The sequence below is a fragment of the Vulpes lagopus genome, chromosome 2 (genome assembly GCF_018345385.1).
Source record: "Vulpes lagopus strain Blue_001 chromosome 2, ASM1834538v1, whole genome shotgun sequence".
Classification (NCBI taxonomy): Eukaryota; Metazoa; Chordata; class Mammalia; order Carnivora; family Canidae; genus Vulpes; species Vulpes lagopus.
Window position 1 is genome coordinate 152,300,506 of NC_054825.1, and position 20,316 is coordinate 152,320,821.

At 50.0% G+C, this 20,316-nt stretch overlaps 1 protein-coding gene across 2 annotated transcripts in view; it reads left to right on the forward strand.

Annotated features, from left to right (window-relative positions):
• The window catches only part of ROR2 (receptor tyrosine kinase like orphan receptor 2), a 190,455-nt gene that overhangs the window by 142,530 nt on the left and 27,609 nt on the right, over positions 1-20,316 (forward strand). For both annotated transcript variants that reach the window (XR_005986168.1, XM_041744912.1), the window contains exon 2: positions 2,743-2,820. Coding sequence is in view for 1 of the 2 variants with exons in the window: in XM_041744912.1 (XP_041600846.1) it covers positions 2,743-2,820 (78 nt within the window). In the remaining variant the exon portion in view is untranslated. The remainder of the gene's footprint in view (positions 1-2,742; positions 2,821-20,316) is intronic.

Consider the following 20,316-nt stretch of genomic DNA (forward strand, 5'->3'; position numbering starts at 1 on the left):
TTTTGCTCACGTACCCAAACTAAATTATTACCAAACCACACTAATGTGTTTAGGGCAAAACTTGAGACTTAAAAGAAAAGTCAAATCCCAGCTTATATGTCGACCAGCACAACCTTTTCAGACAGAATCATAGCATCTCTAAGGTCAATAGCGACTTGGTAGGTCTGGGGGGGTGGTGACGTCTGCTCAGGAGTCAGCAGAACAGGGACACCTGCGTGGCTCAGTGGTTGAGCGTCTGCCTTCGGCTCAGGGCGGGATCCCGGGGTCCTGGGATCAAGTCCTGCATTGGGCTCTCTGCTCGGTGGGGAATCTGCTTCTCCCTCTGCCTCTGCTGCTCCCTTTGCTTGTGTTCTCTCTCTCTCTCTCTCTCTCTCATAAATAAATAAATAAATAAATAAATAAATAAATAAATAAATAAATATCTATTTAAAAAAAAGTCACCAGAAATGTTGGGATCGCCTCTGGCTCCTTCCACACAGGGAGTGTGCTTGTCTCCACTGTGCCTCGGGTGCGCGGGGAACATGTTTGCCTCAGAACCAAGAGTTGCCTTGGAAGAGCTGGGAATCTATTCCACAGTGGAATTGGGCTAATGGTGCTTATTTTTCTTCAGGGTGTATATTTATTTGACCGTTTCACACCATTTGTCAATTTCTAAGCAGTTAATAACTTTTATGCCTCCTTCAGATGTGTGTATATAGCACGAGTGTGTTGGATTTCCTGTGGTCTCCCTGCATTTACACAGTGCTGAGTGATGGTATGTGTAACGTGCCAATTTACAGTTTCAAACTCAACTGAACTTTAATTCTCGAGCACAGATGCGTCGACTGCCTCACGGGTGTAGTTCATGCCAGTCTCCGCCCCGGATTGGGTCTAGGTTGTAATGCCGGGACCACCAGCCGTCACCGGGATGCACCCCGCATGTCCTACAGCTGTTCACAGTCCCCTGGGCAAGCTCATGATTCCTGAGGTTACCCTATGACCACTGCAGGGGACGTGTTACCATTTGGGGCGTCATCTCAGAGAAGAAGGATGGTACTTCCACGTGGTTGATCGTGGGGGGACATTTTACCAAAGCTGGCATGGAGTGAGGCTTCTGCCGGCTGGCTCGGTTTGGACTGGACGCAATAGGAAGAGGGGCGTGAGAAGCCCGGGCAGAAACAGCCTCTCACTGGCGTCGTGGGCGCCGGGGCTGGACTCCCAAGGGCGCGGGTTGTGTGTCACTGGGCTCGTCCTGCAATTTAGGAGCTGGCGGGATGGGCAGGATCAGCTTAGAGACGTCTTGCCAGTGCCCTTACCTGCCCTCTGGCCAGTGTTCATGTAGCTGAACAGTCTGAAGACTCTTGTGCGCCTGGTTCTGTCTGCAAACCGCTTGTACCACTTGTACCCCACTTTCAGAGCTCAGTGGCCTGGGGCCAGGCCTCATCTTGAGAGCGGCCTGATGGGTCTGGGTGCTTTGTTGGCTCCTGAGTCTTGTTTAAGAGAGGTGGGAGGGGAGGGGCGTTGATAATTGAATTATCTTCTGTAGGATTCTTTAAAAACGGAGGCGAATGCCCATCCCCTAGAGGTTGCCACCTGAACCACGTCTAAGTGTGTGGTGCGGTGGCATTCACAGCATTCTCACTGTTGTGCACCTGCTGCCACCACCTACGGCCAGAACTTTCTCATCTCCCTCATGTGCAACCATCCCCATGGAACACTAGCTCCCAGGCCCCCTGCCTGCAACCCCGGTGCCCACCATCTGCTTTCTGCACATGAATTTGATGACCCTGGGGACCTCATCCACCATTCATGTGTCTTTCTGTGTCAGGCTGTTTCCATCAGCGTCACGTTCTCCAGGTTCCTCTGTGTGTAGCTGGGCAGGGTTTCCTCCTTCCTGAGCCACACGACGTTCAGTGTGTGTCCCCCACTCTTCGGTCGGCTTTAATGCCACGAACCCAGTCCCTCCAGACGTGTTTTCAGGGACGCCCCTGATGTCACTTCATCTCCCCCACCCACCCCTGCCCCCGACCTACCAGGGAAACCCAGTCATGGCCAGGCTACCAGGTGACAGGGGTCACACTGGGACAGGGAGCAGGGTGTCCCTTGCCCCTGCCCTTCCTTTTCCCCAGGATCTGGGGGCCTGTGTCTTTGAGTGGCATTTCTGGCTGAGCAGGCCAGATCTGCTCTTGTGCTTGGCATGGGTGAGTCTGGAGCTGGCTGCTCCTGCTGACACCACCTCCCTCCGAGGGGTGGGCTGCTGGTGCCGTAGCATGAGACACTTCTGTCCTCACAGCTGTGCGTGGATGGGTCCTTGGCTGCTGACCCAGGAGCCGGGAGGGGAATGAGCTGCCTATGACGCGCTCCAGTTCTGAATTCACTCAGAATTACCAGGGGCCGCATGTGGAGGGCAACCTGCAGACTCTGGCTATTTGTTTTATTTACTTTGCCGACCGGTGTTGTTGAATTTCTCTCCTACCCTGCACGGTGCTCAGGGCCTCGGTCACACGCTGGCCTCATCTGTGCGTACTGCGCAGCACCTGCATTCTGTTGCCCTTGGGACAGACTTTAAGAAGCACAGTTGCTGTTATACCAAATCTGATGCTACAAGAGCCCTCTCTGCAAGTCACTACAATGTCTCATCCTTCTAGATTTTCTATAAACAGTGGGCAGTTTTGCTGGAATACTGTTGTCTTTGCATGAGAAGCAAAGTAAAGACCTTGCAGTACAATCTCATTAATGGACATGCTGTGCTCTTTTGCTCAGGGGAAGTGGAGGCTCCTGACCCGAATGACCCTTTGGGACAACTGGATGGACAGGATGGCCCTATTCCAACTCTGAAAGGTAAAGTGTGAATTGCTCTTGGGAGCAGGTGTTGGAAAGTGTTCCCGGAGTTGCAGGCAGAGAGGCACATGGTTGGCTGGCTGTCTCAGGGCTCGGCTGCTGGGGCGGGTGGCAGGGTGCCCGGGGCCCAGCACCCCCCTGCTGGTAGGTGTGATGGCATGACGTGCCTGCATCTGGGGCTATGAGGGCATCAAGGGCTGGCGTGTGCCAGTTGGAAGGTGGTAGGTGACAGGTGATGGGGCAGGGGTGGACAGATGGCTGCTGGAGGGAGGCTGGGGTCTTGTGGGGAGCTGGACTCCTGGCTTGGCCACTGTCACCTGCTGCCAGGTCCTGGTCCTCTGGGGTCACTGTGTCTATGGAGTCGTCCAGAGGTAAGGGGCTGCAGACCGAAAGGCTGCCATAGCCCATGGTCCAGATGGGGTGGGGGTGTTGGGGTTACCAGGGGGGCAGGTGACTCCCCTAGGAGAAGGTCTCCTGAAAAGCTTCAGCCTTTCCCACAGGTCACCATCCGGGTCACTGCTCACCTGGCACACTGTAGGCATCTCGGGTTGGTCGAGTCGATAGGACGTGTTTCCTCAGATGCAGCCCGGTTTCTTAATTAAGGAGGCTTGTGAGTGGTGCCCTCTCGCTGTCCCCAGGTGCCGGAGACAGTGCTCTGGCCCTCCTCCTATTAGGGCACTGATCCCCTGTGGGGACCCCTTGAGCTTCATCTACCCTAATGCCTCTCAAAGGCCCAACCTCAAAGACCCTCCCCCTGGGGACTAGGCCTTTTACATGTGCATTTCTGGGAGACACAGTTCAGTGCCTAACGGTGATCTATTAAAGCATTGACTTTATTTCTGCTTAGCGTCTTTCTGGTTATTCAAAGACCAGAAGCCCAAAATAATTGCTGAGCTCCCTGCCCTGAGGGTCCTAGGTCCCCTCAGGAGGTGGTTTCCATCCATGTGTCCATGGCTGGGTCTCCTGGGCACTGAGCAGCCAGAACTCAAGTCTCCTGGCTCCAGTCTGGGGGCTGGCGCATGCCCGTCGGTCTCAAGAGGCTTCCTGGGGTGACATGGGACGCTCACTGGTACATGCTATTTGCTCGAGGCCAGTGGTCTCAGTCAAGGGCATGTGGAGCTCTGTCTGCCGTTGGTGACGCCCAGGTGTGCAGAGCCCACTGTGGTTGCACAGAGACCCAGGGCTTGCAGGGGTCAGGCCTCGACCAGGACAAGGATATATCCTTAGGCGGGCAAGGCCTATGCCCCAGGTGCTGGGCCTTGGGAAACGTTTCTTCAGAAGGAAGATGATTTTTGATGGTGAGTCTGAAATCATTTCTTGAAAGGCTGCCGTAGCCCACGGTCCAGATGGCCCACACATACTCCTCGACGGGCCCTCTGTGCCAGCTGTGTGTGAGACCCAGCCACATGTTGGGGACCCAAATAACATAACGCCGTTGTGTGTGGTCTCTGCCTCATGATGTTTCCCGTACTGGGGAGTCAGCATCCTGAGACCTTGACAGAGTAGCTCAGGGGAAGAGACGGGGCTGTGGTGAGCTGGAAGGAAGGAAAGGGATGTGACACTGAGATCTGAGGAGCTGACAGTCAAAGAGGGGGGTGTCCTGGGCCACAGTGGTGCCTGTGCAAAGGCCCCAGGGTCAAGACAACTTAGTGTCTTGGGGCAACTGAGAGAAAGGACTGAGGTAGCTGAGGTCAGAAGGATCACCAGAGGCTAAACGAACATGACCCAATACCAAGGCCATCAGCTGTGCGTGGCTCTTTAAATCAATTAAAATTAAATAAAATTAAAAATCCAGTTCCTCAGTCTTTGAGCTACATTTCAAGTGCTCAGTGGCCACATGTGGATAAAGGCCACCACGATAGGCAGCACGGATCCAGAATATTCCCTCACCACAGACAGCTCTGTTTGGGCAGCCATAGGTAGGACATACACTGCTCTTTAGGTGGCGGGAGAATGTTCTATTTTATTCTGAGCACCATCCTCCACTGTGCAGGGTTCTGGCCTGGAACATGGTGTAGCCTGATCATTCTCTGCGAAGATCATCTTGGTCTGGAGGGTGATGGAGGAGAAGTAGAAGGGGCTGAGGAGGGAGGAGGGAGGTAAAGGGCTGCAGGATGGAAGTGAGGGGCTGAGGAGGGAGGTGAGGGGCTGCAGAAGAGGGATGGGGCTGCAGGATGGAGGGGAGGGGCTGCAGGACAGAGATGATGGGCTGCAGGACAGAGGTGAGGCTGCAGGAAGGTGAGGGGCAGGTGGAGGGAGGTGTGGGGCAGGTGGAGTGAGGTGAGGGGCTGCAGGATGGAGGTGAGGGATACAGGAGGGAGGTGAGGGGCTGCGGGAAGTAGGTGTGGGGCTGCAAGAGGAAGGTGAGGGGCTGCAGGAGGGAGATGAGAGGCAGGGAGTAGGTAAGATGCAGGGAGGGGGAGGTGAGGCAGGCTGAGCGGAGGTGGATGAACCATAGTGAGAGTCCAAACCTAACCTGCACTCACCTGGTAGCCTCAGGAGCACCCAGGGGAAGCAGCATGTTTACAGCAGACCTGTCCCCCAGGTGCAGGGTGCTGGGTCCCTGGGGGCCAGAGGGACTGGGAGCACCCCCCCCCCAGCCACAGCTGTGCTTCAAGCAGCATGAAGGGATGGCAGAGGCGACTGCAGGATGGACGGCAGTGGGGGTCCACCTGGAGGGAAGACACACTTGCTGACTGAGGCGCGGAAATGATCGTGACCTGAACTTTCACAGAAATTGTTATTCCCATCCAGGCACAAGCTCCAAACATGGACAAGATCTGGTGCCTTGGGTGGTATTCTGGGTCTTTCTTCTTGGTGTTTGAGCAGTTTCTCAGGCCCACAACTGCATGCTTTGTAACACCCTCTGCTTAGTAGGGATTTGATAGCCTCCCGTCTGTTTCTGTTAACCCACATGGGATCGTGTGAAAGCCATGCGTGCTTCGTGTCTGCAGTGCTGAGACCTTTGGACCCTTGCTTTCCCTTCTCCTGGGCACAGAAATACCAAGTGCAGAAGTTCACTGGTGAAGCAGGTGTGTGTGTGCATGCATGTGCATGCATGTATGCAGGTGTGTTTGTGCATGTGCATGCATGTGTGTTTCTCTGTGTGCATGAGTGTACATGCACATGTGCACGCACATGCATGTGTTTCTGGGTGTACTTGCATGCATGTGATTGTGTGTGTGCATGTATGTGCATACGTGTATGCAGGTGTGTTTCTGTGCATGAGTGTGCATATGTGCATGTGTTTCTGTGTTTACATACATGCATGTGAGTGTGTGTGACGGTGTGTATATATATGTGTGTGTACACATGCGTGCATGTGTGTTTGTATGTGCGTGTGCGTTTCTCTGTGTGTGCGTGCATGTGTGTGTGCGCACGTGCATGCATGCTGTGGGAGGCAGAGCAGAGGGCCATGCACGGGTGGTGCAGCACGCTGGGCACAGCTGTCTGAATGGGGCTTGGCCCGAGTGCACAGCAGGCCGGGAAGTGGCTCCGGCTGCCCCTGCAGCCCAAGCACCCACAGCCGTCGGGGGCTAGAGGGGCTCAGGGCTCCGCCCTTGTCAGGAAGCAGCAGCAGGAGGCATGTACTGTGTGTTACCTTCCCAGGTGTGATGGTCAGCATGGGCCTCCATTCTAGGCCTCCGGACCTCCACGGGCCTCGGGGACAGGATCATAGCGGATGGCCCACCCGGGGCCTCCGCCATTCCCCTGCAGCTCTATGTTCTGCTTCTCTGGCGTGATGTTCTTCCTTTTCTGGGTTATGGCTTTTGCACAAAAGGAGACTGACGCTGCCTTCCTCTCTGCTCCCCTGGCCTCCTCCTCGTATGCTCAGTGATGAGAGGAATTGGCCTGGCCATGCTTATTCCATGTGATTTTTGTTGAACATCAGACTATGGCACCACTTGGCCCCATTTGGCTGAACTCTTACAAAAAAGTAGTAACAGCTGGATGGGCTGTAGGAGCTACTGCTTTAACCTGCTTTACATTCATGATGCCTCCGCGTCTGTGAACTCATGGGCAGGTGAGAATGGCCAGTAGATCAGTCCCTCAGTGAGAGAACCACTTTGCCTCTTCTGCACGGACTAGGATCTGGGAATTCGGTATAGGTGTAGACGGTGCTTGTGTTCAGATACACTGTGCCAGTACTGAGCGCTGAACACGTATAGAGTTGGTGGTTGGTCCTGAGAGGGAAAGATCTCCAGGCAGAAAACCTACGTAGAAGAGAAAATAAACACAGGAGACTGTGATTTATAGCTGGGAAGTTTGCCTGAGACCTCGGTATGCCAGACGACGGTCACCGGTAGGACTGAAGCTGGCCCGGGGAGGGGGCGATTCCAGCTGAAGTGCTGTTCACGCAGGAGGGAGGGTTTACCAGGAGCCTGCGTTCCTTGCTACGTTTGACACGACACACTACCTGTTACGAGTAAGATCATTAGTGGTATTTTTGTCACAGTCACTGTCCCTGTCAGGACACTCACAAAAGCACACGTTTGGCCTGGAAGCCATTTGCCCTTGTGTTCTGAGGCTGTGTTTTAAGTACATATGTAACACGCCTTGGGTTTTGTAAAATCACTACTTTGGAATGCTTGTGGGAAGCGGGTAACTCCGAGAGCCCAGAGGGTGGTGCTGGGGGCCGGCGTGTCCCGCGGCTTCTGCAGACAGACCCGGTGTGCTCCTGTCTCCCATCCCAGGAGAGGGGCTGCTCGTCATCCAGGTGAAACCAGGAGGGGAGTTCCGACCTCTTCCCCCTGGGGATACATTGCAATTATAGGTGGTCCTTGGGGCATTCTAAGTCACAGGGCAGACGTGACGCCTCACTTACCAAGCTGGCCCTGCTACGTGCAGCCTGTGGTGCTGCGGTGCTGACCTCAGGTCTCCTTGGGCACAGGGAACAGAAAAATCAGCAGAGATCACCGCGTCGGCATGGAGACGAGGCCCGTTGTTTCTGTTTGCTGAGCTCTGGGTTTCTGGCTCATGTAAGAGGCATGGATTGATTAGAGTGTGTGTTGGGTACGTTTCTGGAACTTTTGTGTGTGTGTGTGTGTGTGTGTGTGTGTATGATTGCTTCCTGGAGTTTGCTGCAGGTATAAGGGCTCCAGGGCTGATGGGTAAAGTAGAAAACCTCACCCCCCTGTTGCAGACACAGTGCAAAGAGCCCTGAGCTCTGTGCCACTCCTTGGGGAAGGCCCGTTATTGAACACCCTCGCTCCTTCCCACCGCCGAGAATTTGCAGCTCCTGTTGGACTGTCCAGGATGTGGACAGACTGAGCAGTGGTGGGAGAAAGGCCTAGCCCATGGAGAAGAGGTGTGAGAGCACACACACTCGTGCTGTCCTGGGCTGAGGGTGGGGAGAGGCCTCGTGCGAGCTCACGGTGAGTCTTCCCCAGGGAGGGTGGATATGCACCCCAACTCCCGGAGCATGAGGCTGGGCTTTGCCCCCATGCCTTCCTCTTGATTGCCCCTTCGTCCCAGAGTCCCCTCAACTCCCGGCCCCCTGTCCTTGCAGAGACAGCCTCGGCCAGGAATGAGTGGCTGCAGCTGGCGGCCACTGCCTGGCATTGTGACTGTGGCTCCTGCTGGAGACAAGCAAGGCTCATTGGGTTTGGCCACCATCCTGTGATCAGCTTGTTCACATGTGCTTGTCCTAACAGCTGTCTGTGTGTGTGCATGTGTGTGCATGTGTGTGTGTGTGTGTGTGTGCATGTGTGTGTGCATGCCTACAACCCATGGATCTGTGTCTGTTTCCCTCTGCCTCATGTCCGTGTGCACCGGCTGGCATGTGGCCCCCTCCAGCTGTTCTTTGGGCATGTTTCTCTCTGGGCTTGTCTATGTCTGGGTCTGCTAGCTGCACATGGGTGTGGTGATGCCCTACCCCCTTGTGAGGCCAGGATGTGGCCCCGTGTGCAGGTGTTGGCCTGTGGTGCCAGCTCCTCCCTCCATCCCCACTGCTCCCCGCTGTCGCCTCTGAGGGCTGTCGTACCCGGGGAGCACACACTAGGTGTCTCTAGTCTCTGAAATCTACTGAAGGCCAGATGTGCAAAGTCAAGGTGTCAGCAGCGGGCTCAGTTCCTTTGGAATGTCCGAGGGGGACCTGGTGACGGGCCTCCCTCCCGGCCGCTGGAGGGGCTGGCAGGGTGGATGTCCTGCTCTTGTGACCGCAGCCACTCCCACCTCTGCCCCTGTTGCTGCACGGTCTGCCGCATGGTCTTCTCTGTGCGTCTGGGTCCAGATGTCCCTCTTCTGATGGAGCCACTGCACCGGGGCCCGCCTGTACGACCTCAGATTGATGAGGTGACATCAGCAATGCCCCCATTTGCCGATAAGAGCATGTTCACATGTCCTAGGGACTGAGCCCCAACACGCGGCATTGTGGGGGCCACCGTTCGCTGCCCCGCAGGACGGGCACTCTCCTCCAGACTGCAGACCCTGTCACATGCGTTCCTGCATCGCTCAGGCCCTCAGACTTCCTGTGCTCCTGTTTTCCCCTGCTCTCTGATTCCCACCGTTGGCAATCTCGCTCCCTCCTCCCCTGCCCCTGCTGCTCCTTGGCTCGTCCAACCCACTCATCCAGCCCACCCCGCTGCTGCCGCCGTTTGCAGCTGCCGCTGGGCAGACCACTAGACGGCTCAGCGGGAACGTCTGAACCAGAGTGACCCACTGACCCTGCCCCCGGCTCATTTATTGGCCTGTAAATGCTTCTCCGAGAGAAGAGCAGCTTTATGTCCTGTGTGCAGCTCTCGGGGTCTCCCCCTCACCTGCCCTGCCAGACAGGTTGTCTGTTTTATTTCCCACCAGCCAAAGCCCTGTGACCTTGTGACCCCAAGTGCACGCGGCCTTCCTCATCTCCTTCCCAGACCAGTTGGTGTGGCCTGGTAAACAAGCAGCTCCTCAGGCACCTAAGTGATTTGACCACATTGGAGAACATGTGGATGGCCAGTCAGGATTTGAAAAAAAAACAACAGCATTAATCACTGATCTGACTGTGAGGTGGGAGGGGTATCCCATGGTGATGAGGTCTCCTGTTACCTCTGCCTTGGCTGTCTTTTCATGCTTGGACTCAGCTCCACTTTCCAGAGTTAGGGATGAGCACAAGGCTGGCCCGGCAGCAGGGCCACGGAGCCCATTAGCATCATTCTTAAAGTTACCCTGCTGTGCAGCAGGGGAAACCCTCTTGATTAAAAGGGAAGACTTCTGTTCTCCTCTAACACTGTGGGATGTTGACTGATCCAAGGGAGCCAGATTCTCAGTCGTCTGGGTCCCGCCCTACTTGGGCTGTTTGGTCCTGTCTGGAGAGGTTTAGGGTGGCCATAAAGGGAGCCTTGTGAGCTAGAGGAGAGCTTAGCAAAAGTTAGTTACACACCCCGTATTTTGCACAAAAGGAAAACAAAGCCGGGAGTTTAAATGGGTGCCTGTGAATAAAGCCAAGGGCCAAAGCAATGGTGTGCTTCATCTTGAGAGAACTTTCTTTCTGTCTCTCCTTTTGGCCTCCAGAGAATTAATGATGGTTATTACAGTGGTGGGCCAGATGAACTTGGCCACCTTCCTGCTTAAATTACATACAAGTGCTCCATAAAAATTAGTAAAAGATGGAAGTGATTAGGTGAACTTGCAGAGAGAGATAGAGCAATGTCCAGGAGCCAGATAGGAAGGAAGCAGAACTGTGACAGCCCTGGGCTGCCAGGAAGGATCCACTCTGGGTGGTCTCACTCTGTGGCCTTGGAGAATGTCTTCATGGCTTAGCTTATCTGAGACAGAGAGTTGTGTTCTGCAAGTGTCATGCACGTATGACATGGGATCCCCAGCAGTGAAAGATGGTGTCCCCATGTGGCCGTGGGCACATCCATGGGCTCCAGGGGAGAAGGAACACCCAGTAAGTCATGGGCACCTTAACAAAAGCTGGGGATGGGCCACGGGCTTCTGCAGATATATCGAATCCTCCAAAGCACTGATACCAGAAGAGACCCCCAAATGTAAATGCTACACTAGAGAGAATACCCAGGAGTAGGAGAATGCTGATTGAGATTATGTGAATAAATAAATGCCTTTAGTGTTACCGATTTCACTTGGAATTGGAGCTATTACATTTCCTTCAGCTGGGAAAAATAAGAATTGTAACAAAAATCAAATTTGCTCTTAGGAAAATGAAAGAATTTACAATTCTTGTACCCTAAATAAGGCTTCTGGAAGATCATCCTGTTACAGAAACTGTTCTGCAAGCCTCAGCTGCAGCTGCTGGAGCCTTGGGTTTCAGCATCAAACCAGAGGGAATCCGTGGGGTCCAGAGAACTGAGTGTGGTAGGTAAGCCTTTGGTAGCAAGCCAGGAGACCTAGGGCCTACAGTCCTCACCTGAACCTTGGCTTGAGGGGGCAAGCACAGTAGCCGCTACTGTGAGAAATCAGGAAACCCAGTTTATGTGACAGGAATGTTGTGGGGAAATCCCAGGCCCAAGAGTTAACATGAAAACTTGGCACTGCCTGTTGCAGGAACTCCGTTCTCAAGGGGTTCCCACAGAAAAACCAGTCCTACAGTGGAAAATTATAAAGCACACTCAGAGAGGCTTGGGATGAGTGGTGAGCTAGTAAACAAGGGAGTCAGAAGGATTAAAGATAAAGGAAGAAAAGGCAGTGATGGGTTTGAAAACCAAACAGACCTTCTAGAAATAAGTTGTAGTCAGAGAAACGAGAAACTTGATGGGCAGGTCAAGGAGCAGATGGTGCACAGCTGGAGATTACAAAGGTTTAGAGAGTATAAAAGCAGTGAAGCACAGTGAGGACCCACATACAAGGGGAAGTTCAGCATCTATCCAGGAGGAAACTTTAGAGGAGAAATAGAGGGGTAGGGAGAAACAATGTTTGATGAGATACTGGTGGAGAATTTTATAGAATGGATGGAATTGGGATGGAAGCCCATTAAGGCTACATACAAATAAATTCACAGCTCAAGATCCATGGGAATGGCAAAGACAGAGGGGAAATATGCAAGGTAGCTTACAAGGGGAAAGGTCAGATTACCCAGGAAGGAACAAGAAGTAGCCTGACTTGCAGCAGTCAACACAGAAGCCAGAAGATGGCAGTGTAATCTCCAGTCTAGAATTCCATACCCAGCTAAACTGGTACTCAAGTGTGAAAGTCACGGGTTACTCTTCGACCAAGACTGAGGATGTTCACAACCGCAGTCCTTTACCCAAAGAGCAAATGCGATTCAGGTTGAGGAAACACCTGAGGAACCTGCTCTTCTCTAAGGGAAGCATGTACAGGTTAATAGATTAGTAAGGGAAAAATGGAGAATAAAGAAAGAAACCCAGTAGAACACAGGAAAGGAGGATTAAAATGAAGAATAAAATGCAAAATGAAAACATTAAAAATAAAACTTGCCAGTTAAAAAACTCATTCACACAGATAGACATATCAATTAACGTGTTAAATTATATGTTCTTTACAAGACCCATCTTTAAAATATAATCACAAAAATGATTTTAAAAATTAAAAATACAGTGTAAGACTGTTAATCAAAAGTACCCTGAGGTAGCTACGTTACTGTCAGACAAAATGGTCTCTTAGACAAAAGCCTTACGAGTGACCTAATGACTAGCTGATGCCATAAACCTAAAGTTTGTTGTACCTGGCAACATGGTTTCCAATACATAAACACAACCCGACAAAATTACTAATAGTCATCTGACAAATACAGAACCAATGAACACAGGTACCACTGAAAGTAATAGATAAGCATATTAAAATTTGAAAAACTTTACAAGCTTCATCTATTGGACATTTAAAAATCCTTGCACTGAGCAGTTAGAGAAACACATTCTTTTTTTTTTTTCAGATTTTTTAAAAAATTTATTTGTTTGAGAGAGAGAGTGAGCATGAGCAGAGGGGCAGAGGGAGAGGGAGAAGCAGACTCTCCACTGATACAGGGTTCAGTCTCAGAACTTGGAGATCATGATCTGAGTTGAAGGCAGATGCTTAACAGACTGAGCCACCCAGGCGCCCTGAGAAAACGCATTCTTGCCAATAAAATGTGCAACACTTACTGTAAGTATTATCTCTGTGGTAGACTGTAAAACAAATCTCAGTGGTATCAAAGAATTGTCATCACCTAGGCCATGTTCTGTGACAACAGTGCAGTTAGGAACACTTTCGGGGCGGCCTGAGTGGCTCAGTCGGTTAAGCGGCTGCCTTCAACTCAAGTCATGATCCCAGGGTCCTGCGTTCGAGCCCCACATTGGGCTCCCACTCCCTCTGCTCCTCCCCCAGCTTGTGCTCTCTCTCCCAGATAAATAAAATCTTAAAAAAGAATACTTTCAACAACATACCTAAAAGGGAAAACATAATGTAAGTTTTATGATACACTTGGGTCTGGGCAACGTTATGGAGATTAAATAATTTGTTAGTTGGCAAAGAAAAAGTTGAAGGGTATTTGTACTCTAAATGCATGTATTAGAAAAATCATTAACTGCAGAAGTTAGAAAAAGAGCAATAGTGTAAAAATTTGAACAGAAAGCTGCAGAAGGAGAGCCCAGTGGGTAGTAAACCTTTCAAAACACTCAAGCTCGTGACATCTTTAAGATGCAGTAGTGAAACAGCACTATTTCAGATCCATCGGATGACAAACATTTTTAATCCCCTAAACACCAAATGTTAACACAGTTGTGGGGGAAACAGATTAACTGACATTGATAGTGAGCATGCATGGTTTCAAGCATTCTTGAGACTTAGATAAATGAGAGACTGCAAGGCCCTGTGACATCACCTCTGCATTCAAGTAGATGCTCTCAAGATATTTTTGCATGTGTGCAGGATGAGACGTGTATACATGTGGTCTTTAAACACTCGCAAAAATATGGAAACAGCTCTCTACCCCTCAGTTGGGAAAAGGATAAAGAAGTCCTTGTTTGTTTGTACAGTGAAGTATTATACAGTTGTTAAAATAAATGAACACCAACAAAGATAAATCCCAAGCTGACTTTGATTGAAAAAAAAAAACTAGCAAAGATGATCTTTCAGAGAAAATTTCTAAAAATATAAAACAATAAAAATGCACATTGGAATGGTGTGTACCATTTCTCAGGAGAGGGAGGGAGAAATGGGGAAGTGTGGATTTTAGTTGCATCCTAGAATGTCTAATTTTTAAAAAAGCATTCTAAGTCAGAGATCCCTGGGTGGCTCAGTGGTTGAGTGTCTGCCTTTGGCTCAGGTTGTGATCCTGGGGTTCTAGGATCAAGTCCTTCATTGGGCTCCCTGCAGGGAGCCTGCTTCTTCCTCTGCCTATGTCTCTGCCTCTCTCTCTCTCTGTCTCTCATGAATAAATAAATAAAATCTTTATAAAAAAGTGTTCTAAGTCAAATATGGTAAAATTAGTATAAAATGTTATGTACACACACTATTGATGTGTGCAACAGGTATCTGTTACATTACTATTTATATTTTTTATATGTTTGTACCATTTCGGTATTTAAAATTTAAATTAAGACAAACTAATATTGAGCAAAAACGATTAGGTAAAAGGATATGTGAGCAGTATGAATTTTAAAAGCAAAAAGGCTACAGTATTGCTCTTTGAAGAAAAAGTCTGCATAGAAAATCCAAGATGGTCAGGTCAGAAACTATTTTAACTAATAAGATAGTTGAGTAAAGTGGCAAGATAAAAGAAAAATATACACAGTGAACAGAATATTGACCTCCCAAAAATGTCCCTGGAATCTGTGAATGTTTCACTTTTCATGGTTTAGGGACTTTGCAGATGGGATTAAGATTTTGAGATGGGTGATCCGGGTGGGCCGGTGTGCTTTGAGGAAGCACAAAGGTCCCTCCTTAGGGAGGCAGGAGAGTCAGATCACTAGCTGGAGACGTACTGCTGGAGGCAGATATGGGGCTGAATGCAAGGGAGGTGCCACCAGCCAGGGCATGTGTGGCCTCCAGAAGCTGTAAAGGCAAGGACAGAGACTCCCAGAGCCTCCAGAAGGAACACAGCCCTGCCGTTACCTTGATGTCAGGACTTCTGACCTCCAGAACTGTAAGATAGTAAATTTGTGTTGGTTTATGCTACTAAGTCTGTGCTAATTTGTTATGGCAGGAATAGGAAATTAGTACAATATGTAGAAATCCAAGACTTGTCCTATAAGCCTTCCTTAAACCACTTAGATGGAAATAAAAACAATTCTTAAAGTACTAAGAATTCTAGGATACCTAAAAAACTGCCTAAAAATACATATAAAGGTCTCTACAAAGAAAATGACCAAGCTTTCTTGACTAGGTGAGAAGGTCTGACATAGAAACGTAGACTGTACTTTCTCCAAATTGTCAAGAAGTCAGTTTAACGTAAATCATCTGTAAATGCAGCCTTTCTCCATCGACACCCCAAGTTTTATTTTTTTAATTTTTTATTTTTTTAAAGATTTTTATTTTACTTATTCATAGAGACACACAGAGAGAGAGAGGCAGAGACATAGGCAGAGGGAGAAGCAGGCTCCATGCAGAGAGCCCGACGTGGGACTCGATCCAGGGTCTCCAGGATCACGCCCGGGGCTGCAGGCGGCGCTAAACCGCTGCACCACCGGGGCTGCCCCGACACCCCAAGTTTTAAACTGAAACTACCAGGATGGTTCTAAATTGAATCTGGACAAGAAATAGCCATGAGATTGAGAAACCTTTCTTTTTTGGAGACTGAGAGAAAGCGCGTGCATGCGTGCTTGCACATTGGAGAGGTGGGGAGTGGCAGAGGGAGAGAGAGAGAGAATCTTTTTTTTTTTTTTTTTTTTGGAGAGAGAGAATCTTAAGCAGACTTCCCACCCTGCACAGAGCCCAACGAGGGGCTCCATCTCGCAAACCTGAAATCGTGACCTGAGCTAAAACCAAGAGTTGGGTTGCCAATTGACCGAACCATCCAGGCGCCCCAACATTTGCTATTCTTGATGTCAAAGCTTATTTCATTTATTATAATTTAACAAATGTGACACTGCCCTAGCAACAGGCTGAGATCAGTGGTGTGGGGAGTGAAGTTAGAAACGAATAGAGGCTGTTTTAGATGCGGCAGCTGAGGGATCACCCTCTGTGGCAGAGACTTGACCCTGGAGAATCAGCAAATATCTGAGGATGGGGTGTTCTGGTCGACTGCACGATAAAGGGCCAGCTGGGTGTGTTTTAGGAAGAGTAAGGGACCCTCCCCCCTCCAGTCAGTGAAAGTGTGGGGAGAGTAGAGAAAATTTCCAAAGTATTGATACCATGGATGTCAGCTGTCTGCCGTTACATGTCTTCCTAATTTCTTCCTTTTAAAAGCTCAGTTTAATCACCCACCTGGTGGGGGAGGGTGCGCCATGAGTTTTTGCAGTTACTGTGTCATCTACCTATGGTTTTGGTCTCTCTGACCTTCCAGTAGAGCAGGAAGGAGGCTGATTCAAGACCTAGCTTGGGGCACGGGTGCCATCTGTGGAGAGTCAGCCTTATCCGTTCCCAGAGGGACAAGGCTTTCATATGCCCTTGCATCTAGAACCACCGGGGGGCTGGTGCCGGAGATGTAGGTACCTTCTTCCCAGTCCTGATGTCTTCCTCTAGTGGTGCTTCATCATGGGGTGGTTTCTGGCCTGCTCTTAAGTTTGTTCTTGGATGGGTTCGGTTCACTGACACTACAGCTGTTCTTTGTCCTCAGCAACTCAAAGCAAGTATTCCTGGCCCCAACCACGTGTATAAGAGCTTTTGGGAGATATCATTGCCCAGACCCCTCCTGGGTCTTGCTTGGTTGCCATGGGGGTGAAGGTGGTCTTTTTTATAAGCTCCCGGGTGGCTCCAGTGTGAAGACAGAGGTGAGCACTGGTGGTTTAGATGCGGGCAGGATCGAGGAGAATTAGTAAGAATACCACGTGAGGACGAGATTGCTGCACTAGGTTCTCCTTTGTTTTCTGCAAACTGAGGAGGGTGTGGCTTCAGGGGTGAGTGTTCATCTGTTGAGAGTGAAGGGGATCTGGAAAAATTGGATGCCTCAGGCTCGGAAGAAATCGGTGGAGGCCTTACCCTAGGATCTGAGCAAAGCTGAGGGTGGTTGCCAGCACTCAGGGAAAGATGCTTTCAACACAGTGGCTCCTCCTCCCACCTGGTACTTCCATCCACCCCACCCCATCCCATCTCCCACTTTTACCAGGTTTGTCCACCTCGTCTCCCCTTGCTCATCGACATGTACCTCGTCCCTCCTTAGGGGCATTTTCTGACCAAGGATTACATTTGTGATGTCATGTAGCCATCAGCAGGCTCTAGTTCCAAACTTTTTCTGCACTCCAGCAGGAGACCCCGTACCCATTAAGAGTCACTCCCTAATTTCCCCTCCCCCAGCCTCTGGCAACTATTAATCTGCTTTCTGTTTCTGGAGATTTACTTGGTCTAGATATTTCATGTAAACAGGGAGAGCCAAGAGTGCTTTAATGATTAAATCAGTGGTGTAAGGCACACGAGCATTTCTTCCGGCCACATTAGCTATCATGATGAAAACGTCTGACAGGGAATTGCTGGCACTGTCTCTGAACTAAACCTCGTTCTGACTCCAGTAGATGGTTTCAGTGTCCTGCGCGGTGGGAAGGGGTCAACACCAAGCTCTTTGTGTCCATGCAGAGGGCAGAGGAGCCAGAGAATGGGGAACACTGACAGGTTCAAGTCTAACGCTTAGCAGTTTGTCGATCGAGGATGTAGGAGAAGCTGTTGACGGATATGATGAAGAATTCCATGTTTCCACACCCATTCGATGTAAAAAAGATATTCTGGAGAAGAAACATACTGGTTCTGTTTGCAATCATTGGGCAATAATTATCGGCTGGCTGCTCCTCAAGTCTCCTTGGTTGGACAGAAGGAACGGATCCCTTAACTTTCTTCTCTGGCTTCTAACCCACCTTCTCTCCCTTTCTAGAGAAATGTTTCCATGTTGAAGAAGATCCTCCTCTATCTTTCAGAATATTTAGCCAGCCGGTGGAGCTGTCCCAGGTTGACGTATGCATATGTCCTTAAAGTGGAGGGGACGTATGCAAGCCAGTCCCCCAAAGGCAGGAGATGAGAGCCAGCAGTGACCACCATGTCCCCTGGCCCCGAGAACCCCCAGGCCTGCTGCTTGTAGATGTTTGCTGATCACCTTGGAGACACAGACCCTTACGTTCAACCTTTACATGAAGCCATTGCCCGGGTCTGCCAGGAAGCTCTGGTTTGTCACAGGTCTCTGGAGGAACTGTCATCAACGTGGAGATGAGAATTATAATTAAGCTTAGGCCAAGAAGAGATCGTTGTAACTTTAACGTGTCATCTGCTGTTTTACATCATAATTTGATGGCTGTTTTGTATGCCCCACTCTGCATCCATGTTATGCAAACCTTGACGAAGCATTTGAATATTAAGCAACTTGAAAGTGCTTCATATGAATCTCTCTGATTAAGCTGGGCTCCGGCCAGTCACAGTGAAATGGTGCGTTCACCGTCATCTGTGCCCGAGATTATGTCAGAGTAACTGCTTCAGACCGTCCAAATCAGATTGGCTCTTGTGTTTGAAGACCCGGGGGTCTAGGGTGGGAGCTGCAGGAACCAGATCTCCCCAAGTCCAGCTTGTGCAATCAAGTTAATGAAGAGTGTATGTCCCGAACATCACCCTACTCGGTTCCAGGGGTTGTCATCGACATGTCTCTCACATTCCAGCTTTGTGTCATCCATGAGAATTCTGTTCCATAGGTTAATTCAGGGAATTAAGTGGAGAGCATTAAGGTGGAATCTAATGATGTGAGTAATAATGATTAGTGCTAATTAGTGACACCTCTCCAGACAGCTATCCACTGTCCCTTGTTGAGGAAAACCATCCCTGCCTCTTAAAATTCACAGCCTCCCATCCCCTTTGCTGCCTCCTGTCACCCAACACCTAGGGGCTATCACCCAGCCTGTGAAACATACCTCAGGGGTCCACTAGAAACCCTATAGTTTTCCATCCAGTGAGGCAGTAATAAGAGATATGTGCCATCTTTCAACTTCATTTTATTTTTTTAAAAGGGTAGGAACCTACCAGAAATGAAGCCAAAAGATTCAGAACATGAATGTATCTTAGTTTTGTCTGAAGTGAGTTCACCTCCTCATGGCTGTTGTCTTATCTGTCTAACCTTAGGGTCTTTGTGTGTGTTACGGAATTTTATCTTGCATGCTTATCTTGACAGCATGATCTCCCAGCTCCTGACCTGCACTATGCGTATACTCACACATCACACACTAAAATGCACACACATCACACAACACACCGCACATACACGGAGTTATACTCCCTGCACCATGAGTAAACCACATCACACCCACATACCTCATGCCTCACACACATATCAGAGGTGCACACACACACACACACACACACACACACTGCACCACACCTGCACCCACACCACACAAGCACGTACATACATACTCCTCACACACAGCCCACCACATACACCTCATATACCATGTCACACTTGCATACCACACACCACACTACAAATACACCACGTCACACAAACACACCACTTCACACACACATATCACACCACACACACCTATCAGAGATGCACACCACACACACACACTGTACCACACCCATACCACACAAACACACACATACACTACTCACACACACACACACCACATACACCATGTCACACTTGCACACCACACACACACCACACCCACAAATATACACACCACATCACACACACATACCACACACACATCAGAGATACACACCACACACATACATACATACCCTCTCCTCTCTAATCTGTTTTACTTCCTCCTGTTCCCCATGGCCTATGTCACCAGCTGAGTGTCCCCACCCCTGAGTGGATTGAGCCCCATACTCCAGCTGCACTCACTCTGTCCTCTGGGTCCTCTCGGGTCCTGCGCTCCATCCAGTGTGGGTCCCCACACAGCTTCTCCAGCTCCTGTCCCAGGTGCAGTAGGACAGGACCTTCAGCAGCACTCAGCCTTGACATCCTTGTTCTGTCCAGGCCAGCGGTTAGCTCATTTCTGAGGGTGTGTCTGTTTTGCGATGAATTTTTCCTTATCGAGGTTTTGTAGTTGGTGGTGTGGCAGGAAAGAGCATGGCCTTTCCAAGTGTGACTTACATGGTGGCTCAGTGAGATGAGACCTAGTTCTTGCAAAGAGAAACACAGTTGATCCTCGCTCTGGCTTTCATACTTTCCAGTACCCCTACTGTCTGAAGTGTACCCGTAATGCCCAAATCAGTGCTCACGAAGCCATTGTAGTCATTCACAGACGTGCCTAGAGCCATGACGATTTAGACTTGCCCGATATACACATTCCTAGCTGAGGCTCAACAAGGCGACCCCTGCCTAACTGTTCCAGCTCATATTGTGAACAAGTATCCTTTCTGTGGTCCATATAGTCCTGTGTTTTTTGCTTTTTTTTTTTTCTTTTTGTTGGTGATTTCGCTGTTTAAAATCCCCCCAGTGATGGTGCTGGAGTGCTGGTTGGCCTTCCTAAGCCC